Source organism: Podarcis cretensis (genome assembly GCF_951804945.1).
Source record: "Podarcis cretensis genome assembly, chromosome: 10".
NCBI lineage: Eukaryota > Metazoa > Chordata > Lepidosauria > Squamata > Lacertidae > Podarcis > Podarcis cretensis.
Window position 1 is genome coordinate 26666205 of NC_137179.1, and position 25003 is coordinate 26691207.

Here is a 25003-nt window from a genome sequence, read left to right on the forward strand (position 1 = left end):
CCTTATAGAACTCAGCAGGGATGAGAATGGGGATAAAATAGAATTAGTTGGCTCTGCCTGTCATTGGTTCTGGATCAACCTACTGTTGATCTCTCTGCTTTCCACCCTACCAGTCTTACTGGACACCAGCCACCATGGGAAAAGGGTCATGTTGTTTGTTGACACTTGCTCACAGAATTCAGGCTCTAGGTATAGATGCTGGGAACATAACTGCTTTAGGGTTTTATGTAGCTCCCTAGCTGTTGACATCCATCTGTCTTGGGAGACAGTGGAAGAGTGTGCCTTCGGGGGTGAAGTCAAACCGCTGCAGAGTTGCAGTGCCTGCTGTGGCTGTAGAGACAGTGGGAGAGTAAACACTCAAGATGTTAACTGGACTGGTTTAGAGGTGAGCAAGTGTTCTGAACCCTCAGTTGGTGGTTCTACCTGCAAAACCTATGGGGTTTTTCTGGATGCCTTTCTTGCCAGAAAAAGGTGTAGTTCTTCTCTCGGAAGCTGTCATTTGAAGCGAGTCTGCTCTCCTGTAGAGCAGCAATGTCAGTGTTGAGATTTTTCAGCTCATGGTCGATGATGGCTATCTTCCATGAGTCGCTGACCTGAAGCAGATTGGTGGACAACCCAGGATAGGTAGTCCTGATGTTCCAGCTGTCTAGGCACAAGGAGGTTTGTTTCTTTCCTTTTTTTCCTGATGCAGTAGTTTGGTCCACTTGTTGAGTGGTATTCTGAACTCCAAGCACTCATCGAAGCAGGTGAACAGTGGCAGGTCAGCACACTATTGACTGGGGGGCTGCCTAGTTTAAAGTGGGCGATAGCTGAACAGTGAGACACATTGATATCTCCCATCAACAAAGGCAAGTGATAGCCTTCATACCATTGCCAATCAAGTTGAGCTTATAACTCATAACTTCTGCCTTCCACATTGTTTTTGCTGCGTTAGCAGCACCAAAGCGACCTTTCCAGGGCGCAAGCCAGGGCAATGTGTATGGAGTTTGCTAGCAGGCATCCTAATGCAAGCCTGCAGCAGGTTTCTTTTATGACAAGGGAAGAGAGAGGGAGGTCTAGAGGCAGGGATGTGCTTAAGGGGACATTACACTCTTAGTTCACTGATCTGAGCACAAGGATGCCATGAATAATGAAAAGAAACTACAACACACTAGTACTCAGACTAAAGACTCAATGCTGAACTGTAGGTTCTTGTGGGTCAGTGCTTGTTACATGACCCACTTCAGCCTATATGCTACTAAAATACTTAAAACCATTTTGTAGCATAGATATGCCCATGGTCAATTACTGATTTTATCAAAGAGGAAATGGTACGTTTCTATTCGCTAAGTTTTTAAAAAATCTCTGCTCATAAGGAATAATATTTTGATTTACTTAATCGCTTCTATATATACTCTCATTCTATATTTAGATTGCTGCTCAATAGTACACAATAAAACAAAATATTTGTGCTGTAATGCTTGATGTGTAGATTCCAATAACCATATATTACAAATGTTTGAAATGAGCTTCGGGGGTTTCAAGTAAAACATAGCATAGTAAATCACTGAAACATTTTCAAAGTATACTTGGAGATGGGCCAAAGTGTCTCCAATGATGAAACTCCCAAGTCATGTTGAATCCTGCATTCTAACCTTTCTCTGTCTTCACTCAACTCCTTGAATCTGCAGCTGAGGGTACAGAATTTCCTTGGCCATCATCCTGATGTTTTCTGGATATATTTAGTGCCCATATGTGTTCAAACCACTCCTTCCCTCCCCTTTCTTATTATGGTCTCTCTGATGACGACAGAGATATGAGTCGGTCTACCCAGATCATCTTGATTTCAATGGGTCTACTCTGAGCACAACTAAATCGGAATCCATCCAATTAGGATTTCATGTTTGACAGTATCCTTCTAAGAATGTGCTTGCAGTGGAGTTAATTTCAAGATTGCATATTTTATACACACAAACGCAAGGCAGATTCCTATGTTTCTTTACATTCAAGGCATTTTACAAATGAAATCTAAGCAGTTAACAGTAAGACCACTGAGCTTACTCCCCGGTAACCATGCATAGGCTGTAGTCAAGCCACATTGTTCATAGGGATGTGAACTCAGATTTTCCTAGCCAAATCCAGACATGCTAACCACTACACCATCCTTTGCCAGTTCCTTATTCTGTGACTGTCAGCAGCTACCCCACTGCTTATTATGCTTCTCAGCTACCTCCATCTAAAACATGGGTGTTCTCAACAACCCACATTACTGGTACTTGCCAGATATTGACATTGTGACACAGTGTTTTTGTATCCAGAAAAAGGCAGCATAAAGACGTTCATTACTTGGGATGCCTCCGCTATTTCCAGCAATGAGTGGCTGCTGCTGATATGAGTCAGAATGTGAATGAATGGTACACTTCACAGTGTGTTACCATCTGAAGTTATTTGTTGTCCTCTCTCTTTAAGAAAATATTTGTCCCTTGTCAAGTGAAGACCTTTTGCTCTTTTGCCTTCATCCTGAAAAGAAACAACCAGTTTTTTCATGCTCTTGGTTTCAGAACATTCTTCTTTTCATTTTCATTTCCAGTCTTGGAAAAATCATGGTGATGAGTCGGGCCAACCCCTCTAAAAGGCTGCTGATGTTTTAACAAGACATAGTGACTTTGTTTATTTTTGGCTTTATATGGTGGTTGTTGTTGTTTTTTAAATGCCCACATCCTGCACAAGAAAAATAATGTTGACTGTGGCATTTTGGACAAGGTTTTAGTTTCCATTGCTGTAAAACCATTTGATCCATGAATTAAATTGGGAAAGTTCAAAAAAAGAAATTCTGGGCCTGGTATGGACCTGAAGGGAACTCTTTTAACAGGTCTAATTAGAGAGGCCTAAAAATAAAGCACGAGTAATAAAAAAATATACATAACCCATAAATAGGAGCTGTTCTTTTCCTTCACTGTAGTTCAAACACTTATCTCCTTCCCCTGATCTGGTCAAGGAGAGGTGAAAGTTCTATTTTTCACTTGAGATCTGTCCCTGTGTCACCTGGGCAGTCAGGTTACCACATAAGTGGCACACAGTGAGTACTTTATGTTTTGTAGAAAGCCCAGAGGAAGCTGGGGGGAGGGGGAGATGGTGCCCTCTTGGTCTTCCCTGCTTTTCTCTGTAGCAAGGCTGATAAACAACTCTCTATGAGGCCTCCGTTTTACTGGGTAACCACCAGAAGTTCTATTCTGGGTTTTGGAAGGAAGCAGTTGCCAATAATCCTTTGGCCATGATTTTCAGTGCCTTTGATCCCTGAACTTCCATCCATGTTCTGACTGTCTTACTGTTCCACACAGATCAGTGCTAAAGAAGTAGCCCAGCAAAGTCCTAAGATGTAAGGTCTCCTGGCTATTGCCTTTCTTACTAAGCCAAGACCCAAAGTCTATCTTTCAACCAGATTTGGTTCCACACCCATGCTCTACAGGAACCATGGGGATATTATTTTATTGAGTCTAGTCTTCAGTTGTAGAGGTCAGGCTTGTAAGAATTTTTCCTCAAGTGATAGAGTGGTTTAAAAGAAGTGCTTACTTATGATTAGCAACTACTTGTTCTTCATCATTTTAAACTTTTAAAGCTGCCTTGTCCTATTCATAATTTCAAAATTGGAGTTGCTCGTTTTAGATGTGCAATTTGTTGCTTGAAGTCTCTTGGTATGGGTGGAAGGGTGTGTAAATTCTGGTTCTCTTAGTTTCCCCCAGTCATACATTCAGTTCTTCACATTTTGCAGCAATAATAATAATAAAAACCTATTGAAGTTTTTCAGCATTTTAGTGCAAAACTATCCTAACAGATTTTTATATGAGGTTTTCACTAATGTACACATTTTTGTGATCAATTTTCCCTAATAAAATTCATTACTGTATATTATTTTCACTAATATAGTCATACCTCAAGTTGCGTCCGCTTCAGGCAACCTGGAAGCATGGGAACGGTTACTTCCGGGTTTCGCCAGTCGCGCATGCGCAGAAGCGCTAAATCATGCTTCGTGCATGTGCAGAAGCGCTAAATTGCACCATGTGTGTGTGCAGATGCGGCACTTTTAGATGCGAACGCTTTGAGTTGCAGATGTGCCTCCAGGACAGATTACGTCCACAACTCGAAGTTCCACTGTATTTGCATTTTTTTGCACACTTTCCTCTAAGATATACATTTTTGTAAGTGCTGTTTGGTTGGAGAAGTGCAATGTGAAATTCAGATGAGTAAGAACTCTGAAGGATAGCTGAGTTTCAGATCACATATTATTTCAGAAAGTGTGAATTTGTGAGATTAGGCTTTAAATGCATACTGAATTGAATTTCTTCTCCATCACTATTTGTTGGTGGCTGTTCAAAGTGTGGACGCTCCAAGTGGCATTATTCATATGGAGTTATTGACCTCTTAATGTCTATCAGTTTCAATCAGTGAAGGAAGTGGAAACAGTGAAGGGAGTTTCATTGGTGTCTTTGGAATTGCTAGCTTTGCATGTTGCTGAGTGGCTTTGTGCAAGTGGCTTTCCACATACACATGTCTCCATGTGGTAATGTTTCACATGGTGACCCATTCAACATGTTCAGTGTATGAACTGGGTCAAAGAGGGTGGCATTTCAACATTTCCAGTGCATATGTTTGGGTGGAGAACAGATTCTAACATGGCAATGAGGATGATTTATTTTATTCAAGGCCAAAATAGACTTCTAAGCAGTTTACAAAAATAAAAACCAATTACAGAAACATTTTTAAAAATGTGAAATTAAAATGCACAACAAAACATAAAAAGATAGTGAGGGTAGAGCTAGGAACTGTTAACTGTTCTAGCTTAATTCATCTATAGTTAAAGGATCTTGGTTATGTGATGTAAACAAAGAAACAAACAGGGATGAAAGGAGTCTGGAATAAAGATGTGCCAAGGATACAGCTGTCCTCCAAGAAATGCCATGCAACCACAAGGTAGCCTACAAATGGACTTTTCATCTTGTTTGCAAGACTAGCTTCCTTTTAACATAAACAGGACACAGTTAAGGTCCACACATCACAGAAAGCAACAGAGCAACATGAAAGGAAATCTAGGGTGTGATTTGATCCCCAAATTCCTCCCTACCCAAAGGATAGCACAGCTGGAAAGCTTGGCTTTCAGATCAGAGTATAACGAATTCACCTGATTTCTGCTTTGCAGTAATGTGGTTGGCAGTGGCCAAACAGATTTCAAATTCATATCTGCTGGCTCTGCTCAAAGTTGGCATTAGATAAACAAAATTTGTACAACTATAATATATTAACATCTCTCTCTCTCTCTCACACACACACACACACTCACTCCCTTCCTTGTACAGAGTAAAATGAAATTTTGTATATATTCAACATTTCAGCATTTAAATGTTTTAAGGATTTCAGAAATTTGGAAGTTTGGCTTTGTGAGTTAATTTTACAGGGAGTGTCTGATAAGTCAAAGATAATACCTTATCAACAACTTTCTGCCTTAAGAAAATCTTGGGGCGTCTATAACTGAGGAGGTTGAAACTAATTTAAGTTTAGAATTTGCACACATTTGAATTTCTGGGAGCATTTCCAAGATTGGGAAAGAATTAGCAATCAAATTTTCCTTTCTTAATTTAATTTCAGCACTATTTTCTTTTTGTTTAACAAGTTGTTTCTTTTAAAAATATATATTCATTGAAATTTTCAGAACGAGGAAAGGAGATGTAGATCACAACAGGCCATCAAAAATGATTAGAATAATACTGGATTGGGCTCAGCTCTCTTTGTGAGAGCTGCAAGGAGCTTCTCAATGCAAGGCAGGCATCTAGAAATGTTTGGAGAAAAAGAAGCTTCCTGTTATGACTTTATATGCTTTATATGCTCTTGTAATCCTGAATTTTGCATATGAAGAAAGAATTGGTTTATTTCAGTCCACACTATGGTATTTGAGGGAAAGGGCAGAGAGAAGAAGGTGGCAATGATGGTGGTATTGAATGGATATTGATGTGGAGATAAAAAATCATTTAAGTGTAGGAGGGGGAATCATATCAGATCCTAAATTTCTGAGTAACTGGCAGATAATATTCAGACAAACATTACTTGTCCTAGTGCTAGGGACAACAGTATACATGACCAGAAGCCAAAATGCAGATAGTGTTCCATTGGCAGAGGGGAATGCTGCTTCCACTTCCCAAAGTAAAAGAAGCTGCTAATCCATTGAATGCAGAACGATCCCAGAGAGTCTGGGAAAAACAAACAGGTTTGGAAGAAAACTGTTTTTAGGATTTCTCCCTTGGCAAGCTCCCAAACAAAAAGGCAGGAAACTTCTTTCCTTCTCTGTGAAATCCCAGTACATGAATGCCTATATTTCCTTTAGGGGGAAAAGAGCAAATAACAGGAGGCTGTCATTCAGTAGGATCAAACAGTGGGGCCAGTTACTGATGGTGACCACTCTTTGTAGGCAAGAATACACACAGAGAGGGCCCATGAGCCCCTTGGGGTACAAGTTAACAACACTTTGAAAGATGACTACCCAATTTTCATTCAATGAAGGGCATGACAAAAGCCTCATAGTTGCTAAAGAAACTCTCAAGCAGACATCAACTCTGCACTCAGTACACTCCAGTTCAGCATAAGCTTCCCATATACACAATCCTATTTATGTTTCACTGTCAGATGGAAAGCCCTGATCTTAAATGGATCAGTCAATGTTTTTAATGTCCCCTTCCCCCAATGTCATAACTGTATAATACCACGTGGTGAAAATTTCCAATATATTTTGTTGCAATACCATTATTTTCAATTATTCATTTTATACATCCTATAAGGATCCTGGGACATGATGTACTATTGTATTAACATATTATAACAATTGTTGCTAATATCCAGGTCCTGGATTTTCAGCGGTGGACATTCTACTGTGCTACTAGTGAATTTCCATGAGCTGGACCTGGGGCACTGCAGCAAAACACCTGTTCGTATTGAAAATACAGAACCTTTGTGGGCAGTAATGCAATCACACTTCGGCTCACTTTCCAGGTTTTGAGGAGAAATCTGATTACCCACTGTCAGGGAACTGACATCAGAGAGAAAAGCGGAGGCAGGGTTCCAGAGCGATGTCAATCAATCAAAACTTTATTAGCAAAGCCAACAGGCCACAGCTAGACAAGAATTAAAAATAAAAATAAAAATAAGAATAAAAAGAAGAAAAGAACAGGCAAAAGGGGGTCCGTCAGATGAACAAGTCTGTCACTCAGATGGTGGCCCTCAATTTCACAGCTCTCTCGATGTACCTCGCGACCTTCTCTGTTATCTGACTATCCGTATCAGATAAGAGAAGATACAGTGTAATGTCTGGTGAACGGCCGGGGTTGGAGAGAATAAGTGGAGTAATAATCTCATTCCTTAGGTCTTTGTAAATAGGGCAAGATAGAAGGACATGGGACACTGTTTCCGTGTTACCATCTCCACATGGGCAGAGTCGTTTTTCAAATGGAGTCTTTTGGTAACGACCTTCGAGTACGGCAGAAGGAAGAACATCCCATCTAGCCAATGTAAAGGCACGTCTGTATTTTGGGATGGTTAATTTAGACAAATATGAGGCTGGGGAGTCAAAATGAGAAGGGGGAAAGTAGGTATACCATGGGCACAGTTTCTTTAAGATGGTCAGGTTGTTTTGCCGTTCAATGTCTTTCAGGCGCTGGCCAATTAGACTCTTTGCTTTAATGAGGCCCATTGATAGTAGGGACTGTGAATGCAAACCGCATGTAAGGAGTTTTTGATGCACAGTTTTGAACCACTTGCTTTTGTGAGAATCTTGCATTACTAGAGGCAGTAGACCAGGTGGGTTTAGATTAAGACGAAGCCAGTAGTTGAATGTTCTTTGCCAAGTCTGAGTTTCTACAGATGGAAGGCAGGCCTCGAGTCGTAATGCTGCGTTTGGAACACAGGGGGGGACGCCGAATATCTGCCTTAGAAATTTAGACTGAACAGTTTCAAGACTGGAGCAGTGATTCCCCGTCCAGATTTGTGCCCCATACAGTAACTGCGCCAAAGGTTTTGCTTGAAAAACTTCAAGGGCTGCTGGGATGTATCTGCCCCCCTTTGTGTAAAAGAAGCGGGACAGCATCTTAATACTTTGAGCTGCTTTTTCTTTGGCACATTTTTGATGGACATCCCAGGACCCGGTCGACTGGAACACGATACCCAGATATTTGAAGGCTTTAACCTGTTCAATTGTCTGGTTATCCATCCTCCAGCTGTACTGTCTGTGTTTCCTTGCAAAAACCATAATTTTGGTTTTCTGATAGTTTATTGCCAGTTGCTCTCTCCTACAGTATGCTGAAAATTCACCTATGAGCCTATTTAAGCCTATTCTTGTTCGAGATAGGAGTATCGCATCATCAGCATACAAAAGTACTGATATTGATTTGTCAGCCAGTTTGGGGGCGTGGAAGTCCGGAGATGACAAACAGTTAACCATATCATTGATGTAAAAGTTAAATAGAACTGGGGCCAGGATGCAACCTTGCTTGACCCCCTTGCTGACAGGAACTGGTCCTATAAGATGGCCATTTAACGAAGTTCTTACATGCAGCACCGTGTCTTTATATAGACAGCTGATCAGGAATAATAGTCTTTTGTCTATACTTGATGTGCTCAATTTATCCCAGAGTCTTGCACGTGGAATTGAATCGAAGGCAGCCTTTAGATCGATAAAGGCTGCATATAGCACCCCGCGGGATTTTTTGGCATATTTATCAATTAAATAGGCTAGGGTGAAGCAGTGGTCTATGGTGGATCTGCCTTGCCTGAAACCCGCTTGCTCTTCCGCTAGAATAGCTTCAGTTTCCAGCCAGCTAGTTAGCTTAATATAAAGATGTTTGGCATATAGTTTGCTGGGTATAGGCAGAAGGCTGATTGGTCTATAGCTCGCCGGGTCTGGCGTAGGTCCTTTTTTGTAGATTGGAATAACTATTGCCTCAGTCCAACCATCTGGAAGTAAACCCGTTGAGTCGATCCAAGAAAATAGAGACGCCAGCAGGGGGGCCCACCAGCCAATGTTGGACTTCAGAAGTTCGGCAGGGATGTAATCAATCCCTGGGGCCTTGTTGTTCTTTAATTGTGCGATTAAGTTCTCAACTTCCTTAACAGTTACTGGTGGCCAGTGAGGTAGGTCCTCCAATTGAATACATAATTTGTAATGTTGGGCTTCCTGGTCATAGAACACAGATTGAAAATGGCGCAACCACTCCATTGGTTCCACTGTACAGATGGAATTAGTACGCTCCTGGTCCAGTAGACCAGATATGGTTCGCCAAAAGCAAGTGGTATCTTTCTCGTGTGATGCCTTAACCAAACTGTGCCATGCGGCTCTTTCAGCTTCCAGTTTCTTTCTCCTTAGTAATTGTTTGTAAGACCGTCTCAGATCAATATAAGCATTAAGTAGGGGGGCAGTCCCTGATTTCCTATATCTCTGGTAGGCAGTTCTCATTTGTCTCCTTGTTTGCCTGGACTCCAGGTCAAACCAGCTAGCTCCGTCCTTTGCCCTTTTTGTAGCGGCGCTATGTATCACTGTTGTTAAATGGGATTTCAGTCTTTCCAAAAGTAATTTAAAGCGTTCCATAATCACATCTACTGAATTGCCTGACACAATAGCGGAGCGAATAAGCTTTAACTCCACTGACTGAAGAAGGAGGGTTAGGTTTTCATTCAGTATTGGGGACCATTTGAGTCTTTTGGGAGCAGGTATACCCAAATTTACAGAGGGTATATATTGTGGCTCGGCAATCGAATAGTCAAAAGGCCGACCTGCAAGCTCTAAAATTAGAGGTAGGTGATCACTCAGAGTATTGTGGCCCACTAGGAACTTCCTTACAAAGCTGTGAGCAAATCTTGAGATTAGAATATAATCTATAACGCTACCCCCAGCCTTGGAGAAATGGGTATATTCCCCGGGGCGATCCCCCTCTATGTTGCCGTTTAATATCAGCAGTTCCCTCCGTCTGGCAGCCTGCACTAAGCAGAGACCTGAAAAATTACTTCTGCTATCTTTGGACAGTCGTGTCGCACCAATATCCGTCAGTTCTTCAGGGTCCATAAATAGGTTGAAGTGAGTGTATAGACTGTTGTCATCTGTTCCTATGCGAGCATTAAAGTCTCCACACACAATAGTCAGGGCAGACGGGTAAGTAGATTCGAGAGGCTCTAAAAACGCCTCTAGCTCAGCCCATATAGCCTTGACCACGGAGTTTTTTTGGCCTGGGGGAATATAAACATTGACCAGCAAAAGAGTAGTTCTCTTGAAGCTAAGTAGAGCGGCTGTTGCTAAAGAATTGCAGCTGGGTAGGGCTGTTAGAGAGTGCGCCAGCTCCGTGGAAATGAAGCAAGCTAGGCCACCACTAGATCTGCCGCCCCTTAGAGATGGAGAGGCAGGCAGGTAGTGGCAGTTATACCCATTGAGAAATATAGGGTCATTCTGCCATGTCTCCTGAAAGAGGATGATGTCAAATTGCTTAAGGTAGCACAAAAATTGTTGAGTGTTTTTCTTGGCGTGCCAACCCGCGATATTCCAAGACAGCACTTTTAGGCCCCGGGCCCTTCGGGGAGCTGGGTCTATGTCACCACCACGTCCAGCAATTCTTTGGTGTCTAAAAAAACACACCCGTTGGCTCTTTTCGAGGATGACTGCTTGGAGAGAGTGTAGTGGTCCTCTCTTCTTGGTGATTTGGGGCTAGATTTTGGAGTTGGGGGGGAAGCTAATTCATTCGGAGACAATTTAAGATAGCTGTGCCAGGAGCTTTGAGATTTCACACCTTGATTTGGTCTTACTTTATTGTACATCACAGGGGGCTCAGATTGTAGTTCCACGTCTACGCATTTAAAGGTGCCTCCCACTGTCTTCTTATCCACTAGACATTTGGGAGATATGGGCTGCACATAAAGGTCCTTCATTGTCTCACCTTGGTCATCCTTTTTTTCTAGTCTGCTTCGAAGTAAATCAAGTCTTTTCAGGATCTCAGTTTGAGCTGGTGGATGCAGTGACCAGAATCGCTTTATCAGCGAGAGTTCTTCCTCCAAAAAGGAGTCCTCACTATCACACGTGGGAGGCCAAATGCCAGTTGGATGTGGAGCTTCCTTTTTATCATTTGATACTGTTTGAAGGAGATGATCCTGCTGGAACTTATGCTTTCTGTTTTGATGGTTTTGGTAGTTGGTTTTTTCCCTTTTGTGAACTTCCATTCCTATGCCCTTGGTCCCCATCAGAGAGGTTAAAGGTGCTCTGTTTTCAAATATTCTTAATAGGACTATTCTTTCTTTTTTGAATAGGTTTTTAGCTCTAAAAATAAGGCTGGCCAGATTATGATCTAAAAAGGTAATCAGTGCTCGTACCGAGCAGTCATCTTGATGTAGATACTCTATAGCGGCTATGTCAGTTGCTTTTACTATCCCCGGTAAAATGCCTCTTATAATGGACAAAAAGTGGTCTATACGGTCCGACCCTGCATAAAATCTAGGCGGTTTAGGGTAATTAGCAAAGACAAGCTTTTGTGGGATTAGGACTAAACTCCATTCTCTTTTGGGCCACAGCATCTGTCGAGCTTGAGAGGAGTGGTTCCCCTCAATAGTTTGGGTCGCCAGCTCACCTCTGTCTACAGATTCTGTGCTGGCCATAAGAGGACTCTGGGGCGGTATAACTGTAGATGGATTAGTTCCTTTGTCCCCGCTCGGTGTTGATTCTTCAAAACTTGGTTTAAATTCTTTTGTGGGTGTATCTACTTTACGTGTTTCTTTGATAGCACTTGAGTTGGATTTGTTTGTTCCACTTGTAGAAAGGGATGGAAGAAGGTTAAAGAGCTTCTGCCAATATTTTTTGCAGGTACGGTGAGTTGTCTTAAGCCGCCTTAGATTTTTTATATTTTTGCTTTTCTTCATCTTAGGCTCAGCTTTTTTCCTCCGGGATTTGCTGGGGAGTGGTGGATCCGAGCTGGCTAGGGGATTTGTATTCTGGACTGAAGCGCTCACATGTTGTTTGAAATTATCCACTAGGGTCAGGAGAAGCCCGTTTGTTATCGCTAAAAATTTTTTGACGTTAAGGAGATCCGTAGAAATCTGGTATATCTGCTCCTGAAGATAATCACCCCGCATTTCTGTTCCGCTGTCGTTGGCTTTCAACCAATGGGTTGAAAGGTTACTTCCAAGTTCCAGCGGTGACAAATAAGGATTAGCATCAGGTGTGTTGGCTGTATTAGCCTTTGTAGCATTCTCTGCTATGGCGAGTTCTTGGGCCAAATTTGTTGGATGGTTTGTCCACTTGTTGTTTGTCTGCAAATCCTTTAGCTGTGTTGACCAATCCAACACTGTGAGTGGCAAAGGCATAGCTACATCTAGAATACTCTCGTTCTGAGTTCTCTTACTCGCGTCTTTTTGAGGAAAGTAGCTGGTAATTTTACTTTGTCTCCTTCGACGCTCCATCGGGCTCTGTGGTGAATTAGGCAAGATTCCTTGGTCCTTGTATTTTTTCCTGGTGAGGACCATAGTGGGTATATGGGTATATATGGATATATGGTAGGGGTTGCTTGCTTGACGGTAACTTATCTTTTTGTTCTAAGCTGGAGTAAGCAATAGCAGAAATGCCGATTTGTGGACGTTGCCTCCTAAACCTCTCCAACCTCTCCAACTTGTTAGTTTCTCCAGCAATTTACTTGTTACCAGCAATTTACTTGTTAGTTTCTCCAGCAATTTACATCGGAGCTTGTGAGGTATCAGTTATTTAAAATGTTAGAAAATAGTACTAGTCCTAGGCTTTCATACTATAACTTGTTTCTTTTAAAGTTCAACTAGGACTTTCTCTCTCATTCAACAGCCTCACGGCGTAGCCAGTTAAGTAATTATCGAGTTGAACTTGCCTTGTGTTTCTTGGGGTTGTACCTACTTCAATTCCTCCCTTTTTATAGATAAAAAGCTCCGCGTCCTTCCAGTAGCTGACCTCCCCGTCTGCTAATTACCAGCTTCGTGAAGATAGGGCGGCTGCCGAACCTCTTTTGGATAAAAATAGGCCTTGAGTTTTTCCTTCCCAGTCCCAGTTCTAGGAGGTGTATGGGGAGATGAAAGGGAGAGATTGTTCACTGAGCACAACCCCAGAGTCTGTCAACCTTTCTCAGCAGATCTTGGTCGCTTGCCATGACCCATTTGTCACTGTCTCACTGACTACGGAGGTTAAAAGTAGAGGTAAACGGAGATAAAAAGAGAACTTATCTTTTGTGGACACAACTCCTCTGCTACTCCTCCTCCACTGCTCAGCATACCCAGTCTTCAAGGCGGCGTTTCTAATCAGCAGCAGGCTTTCTCAGCAGAAGGTTTGAATATCCTTGTTAATTGGCCAACGGTAGAGATAGAATGGTTAAAACTTCTAACAGAGGTAAAATAGTTAAAAGTCTAATAAAAACGGTTATAAAAACGGCTATAAAAGGCTATAAAAGGCTATAAAAGGTTTGTAATCCAGGAGGGTTCACGGAGGAGAAGTTGTTACAGCCGCCATCTTGGGCTCCTCCCTCTGTGGGATGTCGTTCCAGAGCGATGCCGGAGAGGGAACCGGTCGGGGGGAAGGAATTCAGCGTGACACCAATAGAGAGGAGAGGGAGATGGAGGAATTGGTGTCAGGGCTCCGAGACCCTTCAACCGAGACCAGCGGAGAGAGTGCTGGCACGCCCTTGCCGTCCCCTTACTTGCGCAGACGTGTTCCACGCAGGGAACATAGGCGGAGACTTGGGGTCAAACAGCTTTTATGCTGGAAGAGATTCAAGAAACGCCCACTGACGGATTCTGCAAGAGACTAACAGGTCACGGAGGGCGAGCTCTAACCCTAAACATGGTTGAGCAAACGATCTAACTGAAGTGGAGGCAGTTTACACACGAGTAACCCACCCATAACCACTACACCCACCCTGTGCATTCTCTCCCCCAACTGACTTCTATCCTAGCACTCTATAGCCTTTCTCTCCCATTTTCATGTAGTATGGCCTCCGGTTTATGTCCACCTATATGGACTTGCCCCTCTAAACTGAGAGTTGACATGAATCACAGAATCATAGGTTTATGTTTTTGTTCAATCCCCTTCTTGGCATATTCTAGTTGCTAGAAGAAAAGAAGGGCAATGGGAGACAAGGGGAATTCTGGAAGGTCTTTAAAACTACAGAGATTCTAAGGATTAGACAGAAGCAGGAAGAAAAAGTACGCTAAAGAGGAGGGGGAAAGCAGCATTTTAGTACTCCAAGTATTCCTGTAGCCTAGTGTCCAAACTATTTACTCAGCACTCAGTCACAGCTCGGACGTCACTCATTGGCTAGAAACACTGAAATGCCAAAGCAGCCAGGCTGGTTCAATTTACACTTAGAAGGTTGCCTGCACATTTTGCTTTGTAACTTTCCTTCTGGGAGGGTCAGAAACTTCTTTTTTAAATTGTGAAAGGTCAGAGTCTGTGCCCCCTTGCAGGCATGGGTTCTGGTACACTTGTGCCAATTGCACCATCACAATTTAGCCCTGCAACCTCCTGCTCAGTGCAAAATCTGCAACAAAAATGGTTGTCCATCCTCTGCTTAAATACCTAAATTTAGACAAAATCTACTACCCCAAAATGTCCATCCATTGGTTCTAGTCATATCTTCTGGAGCAAAAGATAACAGGTCTGCTTCATCTTCTGTGTGGCAGCCCTTCAGATATTTGAACACTACTATCATGTCTCTCTCTCTCTCTCCCCCCCCATTCCCCCCTTCTCTTTTTGAGGCTTTGTCGTGGTGGTGCTGGGAAGATGTGGGAAATTCACTTTGTTCCAGTGAAAGGACTGTATGCTGTTTTGCACACCAAAGGGTACAGAGCATATATGTCATTCTCAAAGTGAGGATATTGTCTCTTGCTTACCTTCCCCATTCCAGCATGAGCATGTCCCAGCTTGACGACAACAGGGAAAGCTGGAGTTGTGAGCTGAAAGGCAAAGGAAGAAATCAGTCAGAACTGGTACATGACAAGCACCTTTTTCAATCTTAGGGCTCTCAATTGTGTTTCACATGCAGATATAACCACCACAATGTGGTAATATGACTAGTGGCTACATGCAGAACAGGGCTTTTAGTAAAGCACTTCTCTATAGTATTTCTCAATGTATGTTGAAAGGAAAATCATGTGCGGAGAGCATGTTCATATGGCTGACTTTCCATGCACTGATGTCCAACATGTGCAGATTTTCCACGCAGCTAGAATTTCACTCAGCTCATCATGCACAGAGGCCCGCAGACATTTCCCAATGCAAAACCAACACAAATTATTGTGGAATTCTAAAATATATGCTAAATTAGCTGTCACCTGTCTACTGGCTGAGCTGCTGTGATACCATTGAATGTCCACACACTCTGACTTCTGAAGGAGGATCACCAGTCCTGTCATATGCAACAAGGATGAAACATCAGCTGGACTAAGGGAAAAACATCCCAGGGGGCTTAGGGACATAAATAACTCTGCCAGTAGGAAGGGGTGCAGTATGAACATTTTGGCTCAGAACAATTAGCCATATCTCTGGCTACAGGTTTAGCAAGAGAAGGGGTGTGTGTGGGTGTGGGTGTGACCACAGATTTCTATGGATAGTTAAAGAGAGTTCATTGGAAACAAGATTTTTATTGGACTTTTCAGTAGAAGCGGCTTCTGAAAACAATTTGGAAATAAAGCCTTTTGCCCCTTATTTTTCCTGACTCACACTTTCTTCATTATATTCTTCTTCTTTAAGTCTCTGCAATTTTACCCCATACTGTACATGAAATTTTTCTTCTCTTCCTCCCCACAAACTGTTAGAGCACATTTAAAAATGAGAGCTATATGTCACCATCATCATCAGTTAAATTTATATACTGCCCTTCATATGAGGATTTTTACATACTAGGAACCATCCTCTAAACTTAATGAACTGGAAACAAGTCATTCCCATTTTTCCTGATAATAGCTGAATGGTAGGGAGGAGGAATAGCTGGGGCTGGGGCTGGGGCTGATGGGAGTTGCAGTCCAACATGCCCGGAAGGCACCAACAGGATAGCGAAGGATGCACTAGTCTACATGTAGCTCAAATGAACAGTTCATAAAGCCATAGTGTGTTTTCTCTTTCTCTAATGAGGATGATGAGAAAGGCTGTGATTACTAGTAACGTTAATTCATCCATGCTTGCATAGTTTAAGACTAATGCTAAAAATAATTACAAGAACAAGAATGACTGATTCAGTGACTCATAAATGATCCTTCTACATATTTATCACTATTCCACAAAAACCCTACCACTTGCCACATGCAATACTCAACATGCAGACTATGCATGTTTACTCAGAAGTAACCCCCACCAGGGCACAGCACCTCACAGAGCCTCCTTAGATTCCATCTCAAGTCTGTGAGCCCAGATGCAGACTCTGACTTCACCACCAGCCAGCCTTTCCCCTCCTCTACTCAGCTTTGGTTTGTTTAGCCTGATAAAGAGTCCAAGAGAACTTGAAAGCTTTCACACTATTTTGGGATGTGTCATCTGTCCTAATAAAGGTGTTACCCAAAGAATGTATGCTAAATGTAGTTATCCAATCTCTCTCATATCCCAATACATTAATATGAAAAAGCATTTGCTAGACAGATGCACAGGTAGACGGGCCTCTGCCCCTAAATATTGCTGCTCACCCAGGAAGGAAAACATCTGTGAACCCAGGTGATTCAGATGGGCAGGGCACAAATAAAATAAAATAAAATAAAATCATCATCATCATGGCAAAATGAGACTGGACTACACTGGAAATGTTTTTGAATGGCTCTTAAGAAGGAATTTTGGCAGATGCAGCTTGTTTTGCAGGTGTGAGAAAGACTGAACCTGAAAAAAATTCCCTTTTCTACCCAACTGAGCTTCAGCTTTCTTTGAAGTTAGCCACGAAGATAAATACCAAAGTTTAGTGCAATGGGATCATTAAACAGTTAACATGTGATGATGCATTACCATTTATAGCTGATAAACCAGAACTTTCCAGGTGGAAAAATTGCTGTTGTTCCAATTATCAATTATCTCTAAGGAAAAGAACCTGGCATGACCTAAATATAGATGAGGGTTGTTATCTCCATCTGTGGCAGTTTTATATATAAACACATTTCAGTACATTGTTTTTTGGGGGACGTATGTGCGTGTGTTGGCATGTTTCCTTTGCATCAAGAGATGTTGGGTACTGGGAGGATGCTTATACAACTAACATGTCATATTTCCCTTGAGACCAGGCATACCTCTTGGATAGAAACATACATAGTAAGTATAGTTTCTGGACTCTGGTGGCACAATTTCAGCCCTGGTAGTCTGAAGCCTAGGAAAGTGTGGCTACATGCAGGGCTGGATTAACCATTAAGCAAAATAAGCACGTGCTTAGGAGGTCTCAGAGTGGTTCACAGAATTAAATCAAACTATAAAATGACAAAACACATAATCAAAATAAGAACAACAACTCAATAACACTCCCCCCAATGCATTTTAAAAGGGCATAGGAATACACATGCATTTTGATGCATTTTGGTAAGTTCTTTGAGCTGAAAATGCTATTACAAAATTTGGAGAGGTATAGAATTTAAAAGGAGAATTGGGTTCCAATTAGGTTCCATTAAACTAGGCAGTGCAGATTAGGTCAGTTCATATCATAATTCACAGAAATGGAATTCCTTAACCTCTTCCTCATACCTTGCGGTGCTCCTCATAGAAGAGGCAATTCTCAGCTCAGGGGTGGAAAACCAATGAAATGAGAAACGGCTGCCTATTTATTGCCCTATATCTGGGGTGGAAAACCTGTAGCCCTTCAGATGTTGTTGGACTACAACTCCCATCTTCCCCGATTGTTGGCTACACTGGCTGGGACTGATGGGAGTTGGAAGTCCAACAACATCCTTTTGCACTCAGCATTAGGAACACTAAACACTGCCATATACTCAATCAGACCATCTGGCCGGTGGAAGTTAGTTCATTAGGCAGTGCCCCACCTAGGAAGGAGGATGGGGACAACCCACAGCTATATCTATGGTGGGAAATCTGTGGCCCTCCACATGTTGCTGTACTACAATGCCCGCCCCCCCCCACTTCCGACTATTGGTCATGGTCTGATCCAGCAGGGCTCTGCTTATGCTCTTATGTTCTTAGAATGCCTAGGCAACATCTGATATAGCCATTCAGCCTGTCAGCTTCAGGCAAAGTGAGATGAGGCAGCAAGACCTTCTCCACTGGTTTGGCTGGGACCAGAGGCAATTTGGCTCCAGCCTTCCCATAACTGCCTCCACAAGAAGTCATTCTACTTCGTCATTATGTATGAAACAAATGTGCATAGAATTTCAGTCTCACTGATTGTTTGGCTATATAAACGCAGCAAGGGGATATGACAGCCACGAGAGTGAAGCTAGAATTGCTGGAACCAAGTGTGGTATATTTATATAACCCCAGTCACAATTCTCATGGGAGGGTGTTGAATATAATTAAGAGAGGGCATTGCAAGAGTTTAACCAGAACAAACATGTTTGTACTGAAATCATGGACAAAATAAACCAGTGAACTTCAGAGTATTTGTTTTGTTAAGATTTGCTTTCTTAAGAGAAACAGGAAAACAAACAGGATGAAATCATTTGAATTTTTCAAATTGCCTGCGTTGATCACGCAGACAGAGAACAGTGGGCTTGTGGATTGAGTGAGGCTGTCACATCAGAGATGAATGAGCCACTGTCGGTACAACTAAAGCAATGCAGTCAAGTCCCCAAACTTCAGTTCCACAAAATGACTTGTCATTTGAATGTACAATGTTTCTTTCTATGACCAGTGTATGTATATAGTGCCAGCTCAAGACATTTACTGCTGGAAGCAGAGTCCCAAAGCCCATGTCCATTAGGACTACAACTGGGGAGCAAGTGTGGTGTAACAGTTAAAAGTGTTTGACTAGGATCTGGAAGACCAGGCTTTGAATTCCTACTCAGCCAATGAAGCTCACGGGGAGATCAGACACTGTCTCTCACAGGATTTTTTGAGCATAAAATGGGGAGGAGAGAACCACGTATACCACCTTGATCTCCTTGGAGGTAAATGCACAAAAATACAATGCATCATAGTGGGTTAGACTGCAACCAAGTGACCTGTGTGCCTGCTCAGTCTGCTGTCCAGCTCCTAATTAACGCAAGAACAGCACAGCTAGATAAGGTCAGTGGCCCATCTAGTCCAACATTCTGTTGCCAGGCAGATGCCTCTAGGAATCCTGAAAATAGCACCTGGGTACAACAGCACCCTCCCCATTTGTGATTCTCTGCAAGTAGCATTCAGATACATATTGTTGATAAACAACTTCAATGTCCCTGCTGCTCTCCTTTCTTCTTCTGGTTCTTTATCTTTAAACCGGACGTGAACTGAACAGCCCTTTAAATGGAAGACACCTTCAAATACTGTCCTCTCTAAAGTAGGTTACATGCCCACCCCAAGCCTCACTCTGCTTCATGGCAGTGGGGTGCCCCCTTCTCCACACTATATATAGGGTAGAGTTTCCTGGATGGTTGACAACTTGCTACCTGACATACTAGATTCTCTTTCTAATCGTTGACAGGACATGAGGATGTCCTTTGTTACTGAGTGGTATATCTGCATAGAAATCAAATGTTACTAATGTTCCTACTAGATGGTGGGCCATTTGGTCAACACAGTAAACCACAAGTGTGGTTGATTCCTTAAAACACCCACCTAGCACTTTGATGATTGTTTTTCAACAGCAATTATGGCAACAATGTGGAGTCACTTGCATTCTGGAAGAAACAAACCACAGACCACAGGCCCCTGCTCACAATACGTGTCGTGGTTAGAGCATGCCATTGTAGTGGTTGGTGGAGTCCCAGGCTAGACACAGAGCTTTTAAACTTTTCCCTCTGACTTTCCAAGTTCTCGTCATTTTAACCAGCTTTTATATATGACTCAAGCGCCTTTCCCCAATGGTCAAATGAGAGCAAGACATAGTTCAGGTTCACTATAAAAGCTTTTTTTTTTCTTTTAAAAAGTTTTTTTCTTTTCATTTTGTCAGCATTTCAGCCATGAGAATTGTAAAAACAAATCCAGACGGGTAGAAGAACAGCAAAGAAATCATATATTCAAAGAGCTGCTCAGGCAGTGGTGAACTTGGGCCAATAAATCCCCAGCTGCCACCTGTCTAAACACAGGAATCTTTTTTAAAAGCAGTACTGAGGGCAGAGAAAAACGTATCATTTCTTCATGAGCAGAATTTGTGTATAGAACAGACCATGATGAAAGCATGTTGACTAGAAAACAAGCAAGGAATGTTGTTTAAAAATCAACAAACCTAAGGGCAGCTGTGCCAGCCCATAAGGAAAAACAACAACCCCATATTAGGGCAATATCATTATTAGGCTAACCAAAATGTGGCAAAGTAGTGTGAGAGCTTTTGAGTTCTGCAGAGCTTTTCATCAGGCTAGATGATAAGCAAAGAAAGGGGATAGGGGAAAACAGAAAAAAGGCTGGTAGTGAAGACTCATGTCTTCACAGCCAGCTAATCTCTCTCTCACCCACACCCCTGCCAACCTCAAGCCTGATGGAGAGTTCTGGAGAACTCAAAAGATTGCACACTGTTCTGTTACATTTTAGTTGACCTAGTAAAGAAACAGCTTTATTTAAGCAGGTGAAGCAATAGTGTACTCGTGAATTTGAAGTGTAGGCATGCCCTCAAGGAGAATAAAAAAATGCAGACAGCTAGATATACCCTCAAACAGCAAAGTACAGAGCTGAATACACAATTTATTAGGATCACCAGGCAGTCATATAATAGTGAGCTGCCGAAAGGGTAGTGTTGTGGTTAGCGTGCTGGACTCTGGGGAGATTTGGGTTCACATCCACGGTCACCACACTGGCAACCCCACTAGACTACAGAGCCTGTTGATGCAGGCAGGTCTTCCCTTGCTGGCAGATGACAACTAACAGGCAATAATAGCTCCCACTGATGTCCTCTGAGGCAAGGAAGTGGGGATGAACAGCTGGAACTCACCCAGCCCACAGGCGAGGCAAGTCATCCCTTGCTGCAGTTGCCATTACAGTATTAAAAAAATAAAATAAAATAAAGGCTTGTCAAGACACTCACCAAACACTATCCCCCCACCCCACCCCTGCCCCTTACTGCAACCGCTACCGTAACTAGAGTCATTATTTTCTTTCTTAAATAATCATGTTTGCACACTGAAGAGGACAGAGGCCGGGAATTGCAAGCAGCAGGAACTTGAGAAATTCTTTTGGGAATAACACACAGGTCTCCTTCTTTCCTTGGGCATGTCTGGGGTTGTACAGAGGAGGCTGTGGTCTGTTTAAATCCACTCCATCAGTCATTCCTGTCTATGGAGGGGGAGGGCAAATCCCCTCCTTTTACTGGAAAGTAAAAGGCGGGGGTCGGAGCTGATTTCATCTCTGAGGCAATGCTTCATCACACAAGACTAAATGAGACAAATGTGAACTAGCTGCTCTGCATGTAAGGCAGCAAAACATCTGTTTCTTTCTCCCTGTTGATGCTTTGCTTTTTCAAAGACAACCTGTACTAGGGTTCCCATACCTTGAAGAGCAAAAAAGAGGACAGCCCGAGCCACTGCTAACCCGAGCCTGTGACAAACGAACGAACGAACGAACGAACGAACGAACGAACAAACAAACAAACAAACAAACAAACAAACAAACAAACAAACAAACCCCAAATCCCACACATTTCCTTTAAAATGTAAAAATCCCCCCCAGATGGGCATGTTGCTCCCCCCCAAAGTACATGCCTGGGATTTCCCAAATGTATGGCAACCCTTACCTGCACCTCTCAAGGGAAAATATCTAATGGGTTTAGGGTGCAATCCTATACTGTACACAGAATGATCTGGGAGTAACTTAAATTGAACTCAATGGGTCTTACCTCTGATATGTATAGGTTTGCACAGCTTGATACTGTTATTTCCTGTGGAACTTGGGCTTCCTTATGGTAATTTATATTCCCTAATTAATTGTGTGCTTTGCATCTCAAGGAAAGCTTTTATAAGACTCAATACTGATAACCTCACCCTACGGAGATTGTGTAAAGTTGGGAGCTGGGAGCTAATCATGATTTTTGAACTGCCCCAAGCATGTCTCATGCCATAAATCAGATTCAAGTTGCATCAGATAAATGAGTGTTTGCGGCACCCCAATTGGATCCTTTTCTGGTTCTCTCTGAATATCGAAAATTGCTTCTGATGCATTGAATGGCTATTTAGAATAGGAGATGTGGTAAATCCCAATCAGGGTGATCATGCATTCCTAACAGAAACTGAGACAATTCAAGGAAGAAGAAGAAGAGTTTGGATTTGATATCCCGCTTTATCACTACCCGAAGGAGTCTCAAAGCGGCTAACATTCTCCTTTCCCTTCCTCCCCCACTGGGGTTTGAAGCCCCCTTTACCACTTAAGACACATTACCAAGAAGTTTTAGTTGGCCAGCCAAGGGAAGGAAGGACAGACAGCAAGGCACAGTACATCTTATTGTGGAAGGGGTCATAATATGGTTTACTTGCAAGATGGCACTGGACTTTGTTGCATCTGGGTGGAGTCAGGAGTTCTCCGAGCCTGCTCTTGTTGAAGGCAGACAACATAGTTCTTGCTTAGCTTCCTTACGGGTGGGTCCTCTAAAGCCCAATTCGGGCCTTCAAAGGAATTTTTGAGTAGGCTCCCGTAGTGTCCTGGTGCATGCCAGCCTTCCCTCCTTGACCTCCAACCTTTGCAAACTGAGTGGGAAGATCTGAAGGGTGATTCTGAATGTCTCAGCTGAGCATGCTTAGAATCCTCCCTGTAACTTGGAACTCTGCATTTAGAATTACCCTTCAGCCCTCCTGCTCAATGCCGTGGGTGGGCTTGAAGTGTTAGTACTGTCATGTAATCTAATGGGTTTGCTTTTGTTCTTGTTTTGATTATGTATTTTGCGTTTTTATCTTGTATTTTTATGTTATGAACTGCCCTGAGATTTACAGATGAAGGGTGGTATACAAATTTAACTAATAAGAATAATAAGAATAATAAAGAATTCTACAATCTGACATATTGTGCTTCCTTGCAGCTTAGCTCTTCTGCATCTTCATATTGGGTCTTTCCACCTAAACCCTTTTTCTGTATTGGTGACAGGAGCTCCCACAGCTCCATAATATAGATGCTAAGCATTAATATGCAGAACTGTTTTTTGCAGGGCCTCTTCTTTGGCTTGGTTCTCACAAGATAAGTGGTTTTTTTCTTTTAATTTTCATATTTTTTTTTCATACAGGAAGATTACAAGACGAACGATAAATTTCCTGGTCCAATTTGTTTTCCTGAATGAATGTTCCAAAATTGGATAAATAAAGTATGTTCCTTGGGAAATGATCAGAGCTTTTGTCCTTCCAATGCCCTTACTATATTTGTCACTTACACTAATTCAGCAGCCTGCCAAATTCTTAATATCTGACCATACATTCTTGGCGCTTCCAAACATTTCCATTTCATTGTTATTTCCATCCTTGCAATAGTCAATAAATTCATCATCTATTCTATATTAGATTCCTGCACCGCCACTCCTGCCCAGTATCTTTTAAGGATCAAGTAGAAATATTGCATAAAACTGCTTTGCTGCATCAGACCAAGGTCAATATAGTCCAGCATTCCACTCTAGACAGCAGCCAGCTATATCTCTCAGAAAAGATGACTTGAAGATGGTATATTTACCCTGTTTAACTCCAGCATATAGTATTCAGGAGAAACTGGCTTTCCATTTCCGCTGCTACATAAGACTGATATATGAAAACAAACTAAAAACTAAGAGAAAATAGCCAGGGTCTTCCCTGTCTAAGGCCTCAGACTCCTTCTACTCAGGGTCTGACCAGCCTCTCATTGAGACTCAGGATATATATGGACCAACTGTATGCTTCAGAATAAGACAGCTTCCTATGTAATTTCACCACAAGTGGATCAAATTTGTCCCCACTCTGCCACATTTTCATGATAATCCATTTTATGCTGTGGTGTTAAATCACTCATTATAATAACAAACACAGGTGGTAAATGCTACCGGGTATCTGTAACCAATAAAGTTGTGGCCTAAATTTGCCCAGTAAACATTAACTTAATATCTGTGTCCTTGTGTCTTATTCATCAATGAGGGGGTTGTCTTGGGGGTCTCAACACGCAACCCTGGGTGCTCTCAATAGGAGAGAGAATAGAATCGTAGAATTGTAAAGTTGGAAGGGACCACAAGGGTCATCTAGTCCAACCCACTGCAATGAAGGAATCTTTTGTCCAACATGGAGGTTGAATCCATGACCCTGAGGTTAAGAGTCTCAAGCTGGGACTCTGGGGGTGCATTGGAAGATGGTCGACAATACCATCTCTCTGGCTCACACGAGGTAATTAAGAGGCTAATATGGGAGTAATTAGCCTCCCGAGTTTTCTCAGGGAGAATGGGAAAACACTGCCTCATCTGCGGTTGCCTATAAATCACCCCCGAGTTCGAAAGAAGGAGGGGTTGAGGGCACTAAACAGAAAGCCCTTGTGTGAGTTTTTCACTCTCCCGGATGCTACTTCTGATCGCGACCTGGTTGCAGGAGCTCAAGACAAATAATTAGAGAAGAGCAAATGCACATGTTTCGAGTGAAGAAAGGGATTATTGATTGCTAACTGAATTGACCTCTGTGAAGCTGAGTGACGGGTTGGACTGAACAGGAAAATATATCAAAGAAGACTACATCGAAGATGTCGGTATGTCGGAACGGGGCGGAAAGGGGGGGGACTTTTCTTTTTTTCTCTATGTGATTACCTAACAACGCCCCCCCCCCCAAGAAGAACCGTTGCAATGACTGATAACAAGTGAGAAGGAATAATGAACTGTGTGGAAATAAATGATTAACTAAAGGCTTTGCTTTGTGGAAGATCTGGAAAGGAAATGGAAGGCTTTTGGGATGACGCAGTTCT

General features: G+C 42.4%; 1 protein-coding gene across 4 annotated transcripts in view; it reads right to left on the bottom strand.

The window, feature by feature from the left end:
• Positions 1-25003, bottom strand: part of SYN3 (synapsin III) — a 214478-nt gene that overhangs the window by 33651 nt on the left and 155824 nt on the right. For all 4 annotated transcript variants that reach the window (XM_079992670.1, XM_079992667.1, XM_079992668.1 and 1 more), the window contains exon 7: positions 14899-14961. In XM_079992670.1, coding sequence (XP_079848796.1) covers positions 14899-14961 — 63 coding nt within the window. The remainder of the gene's footprint in view (positions 1-14898; positions 14962-25003) is intronic.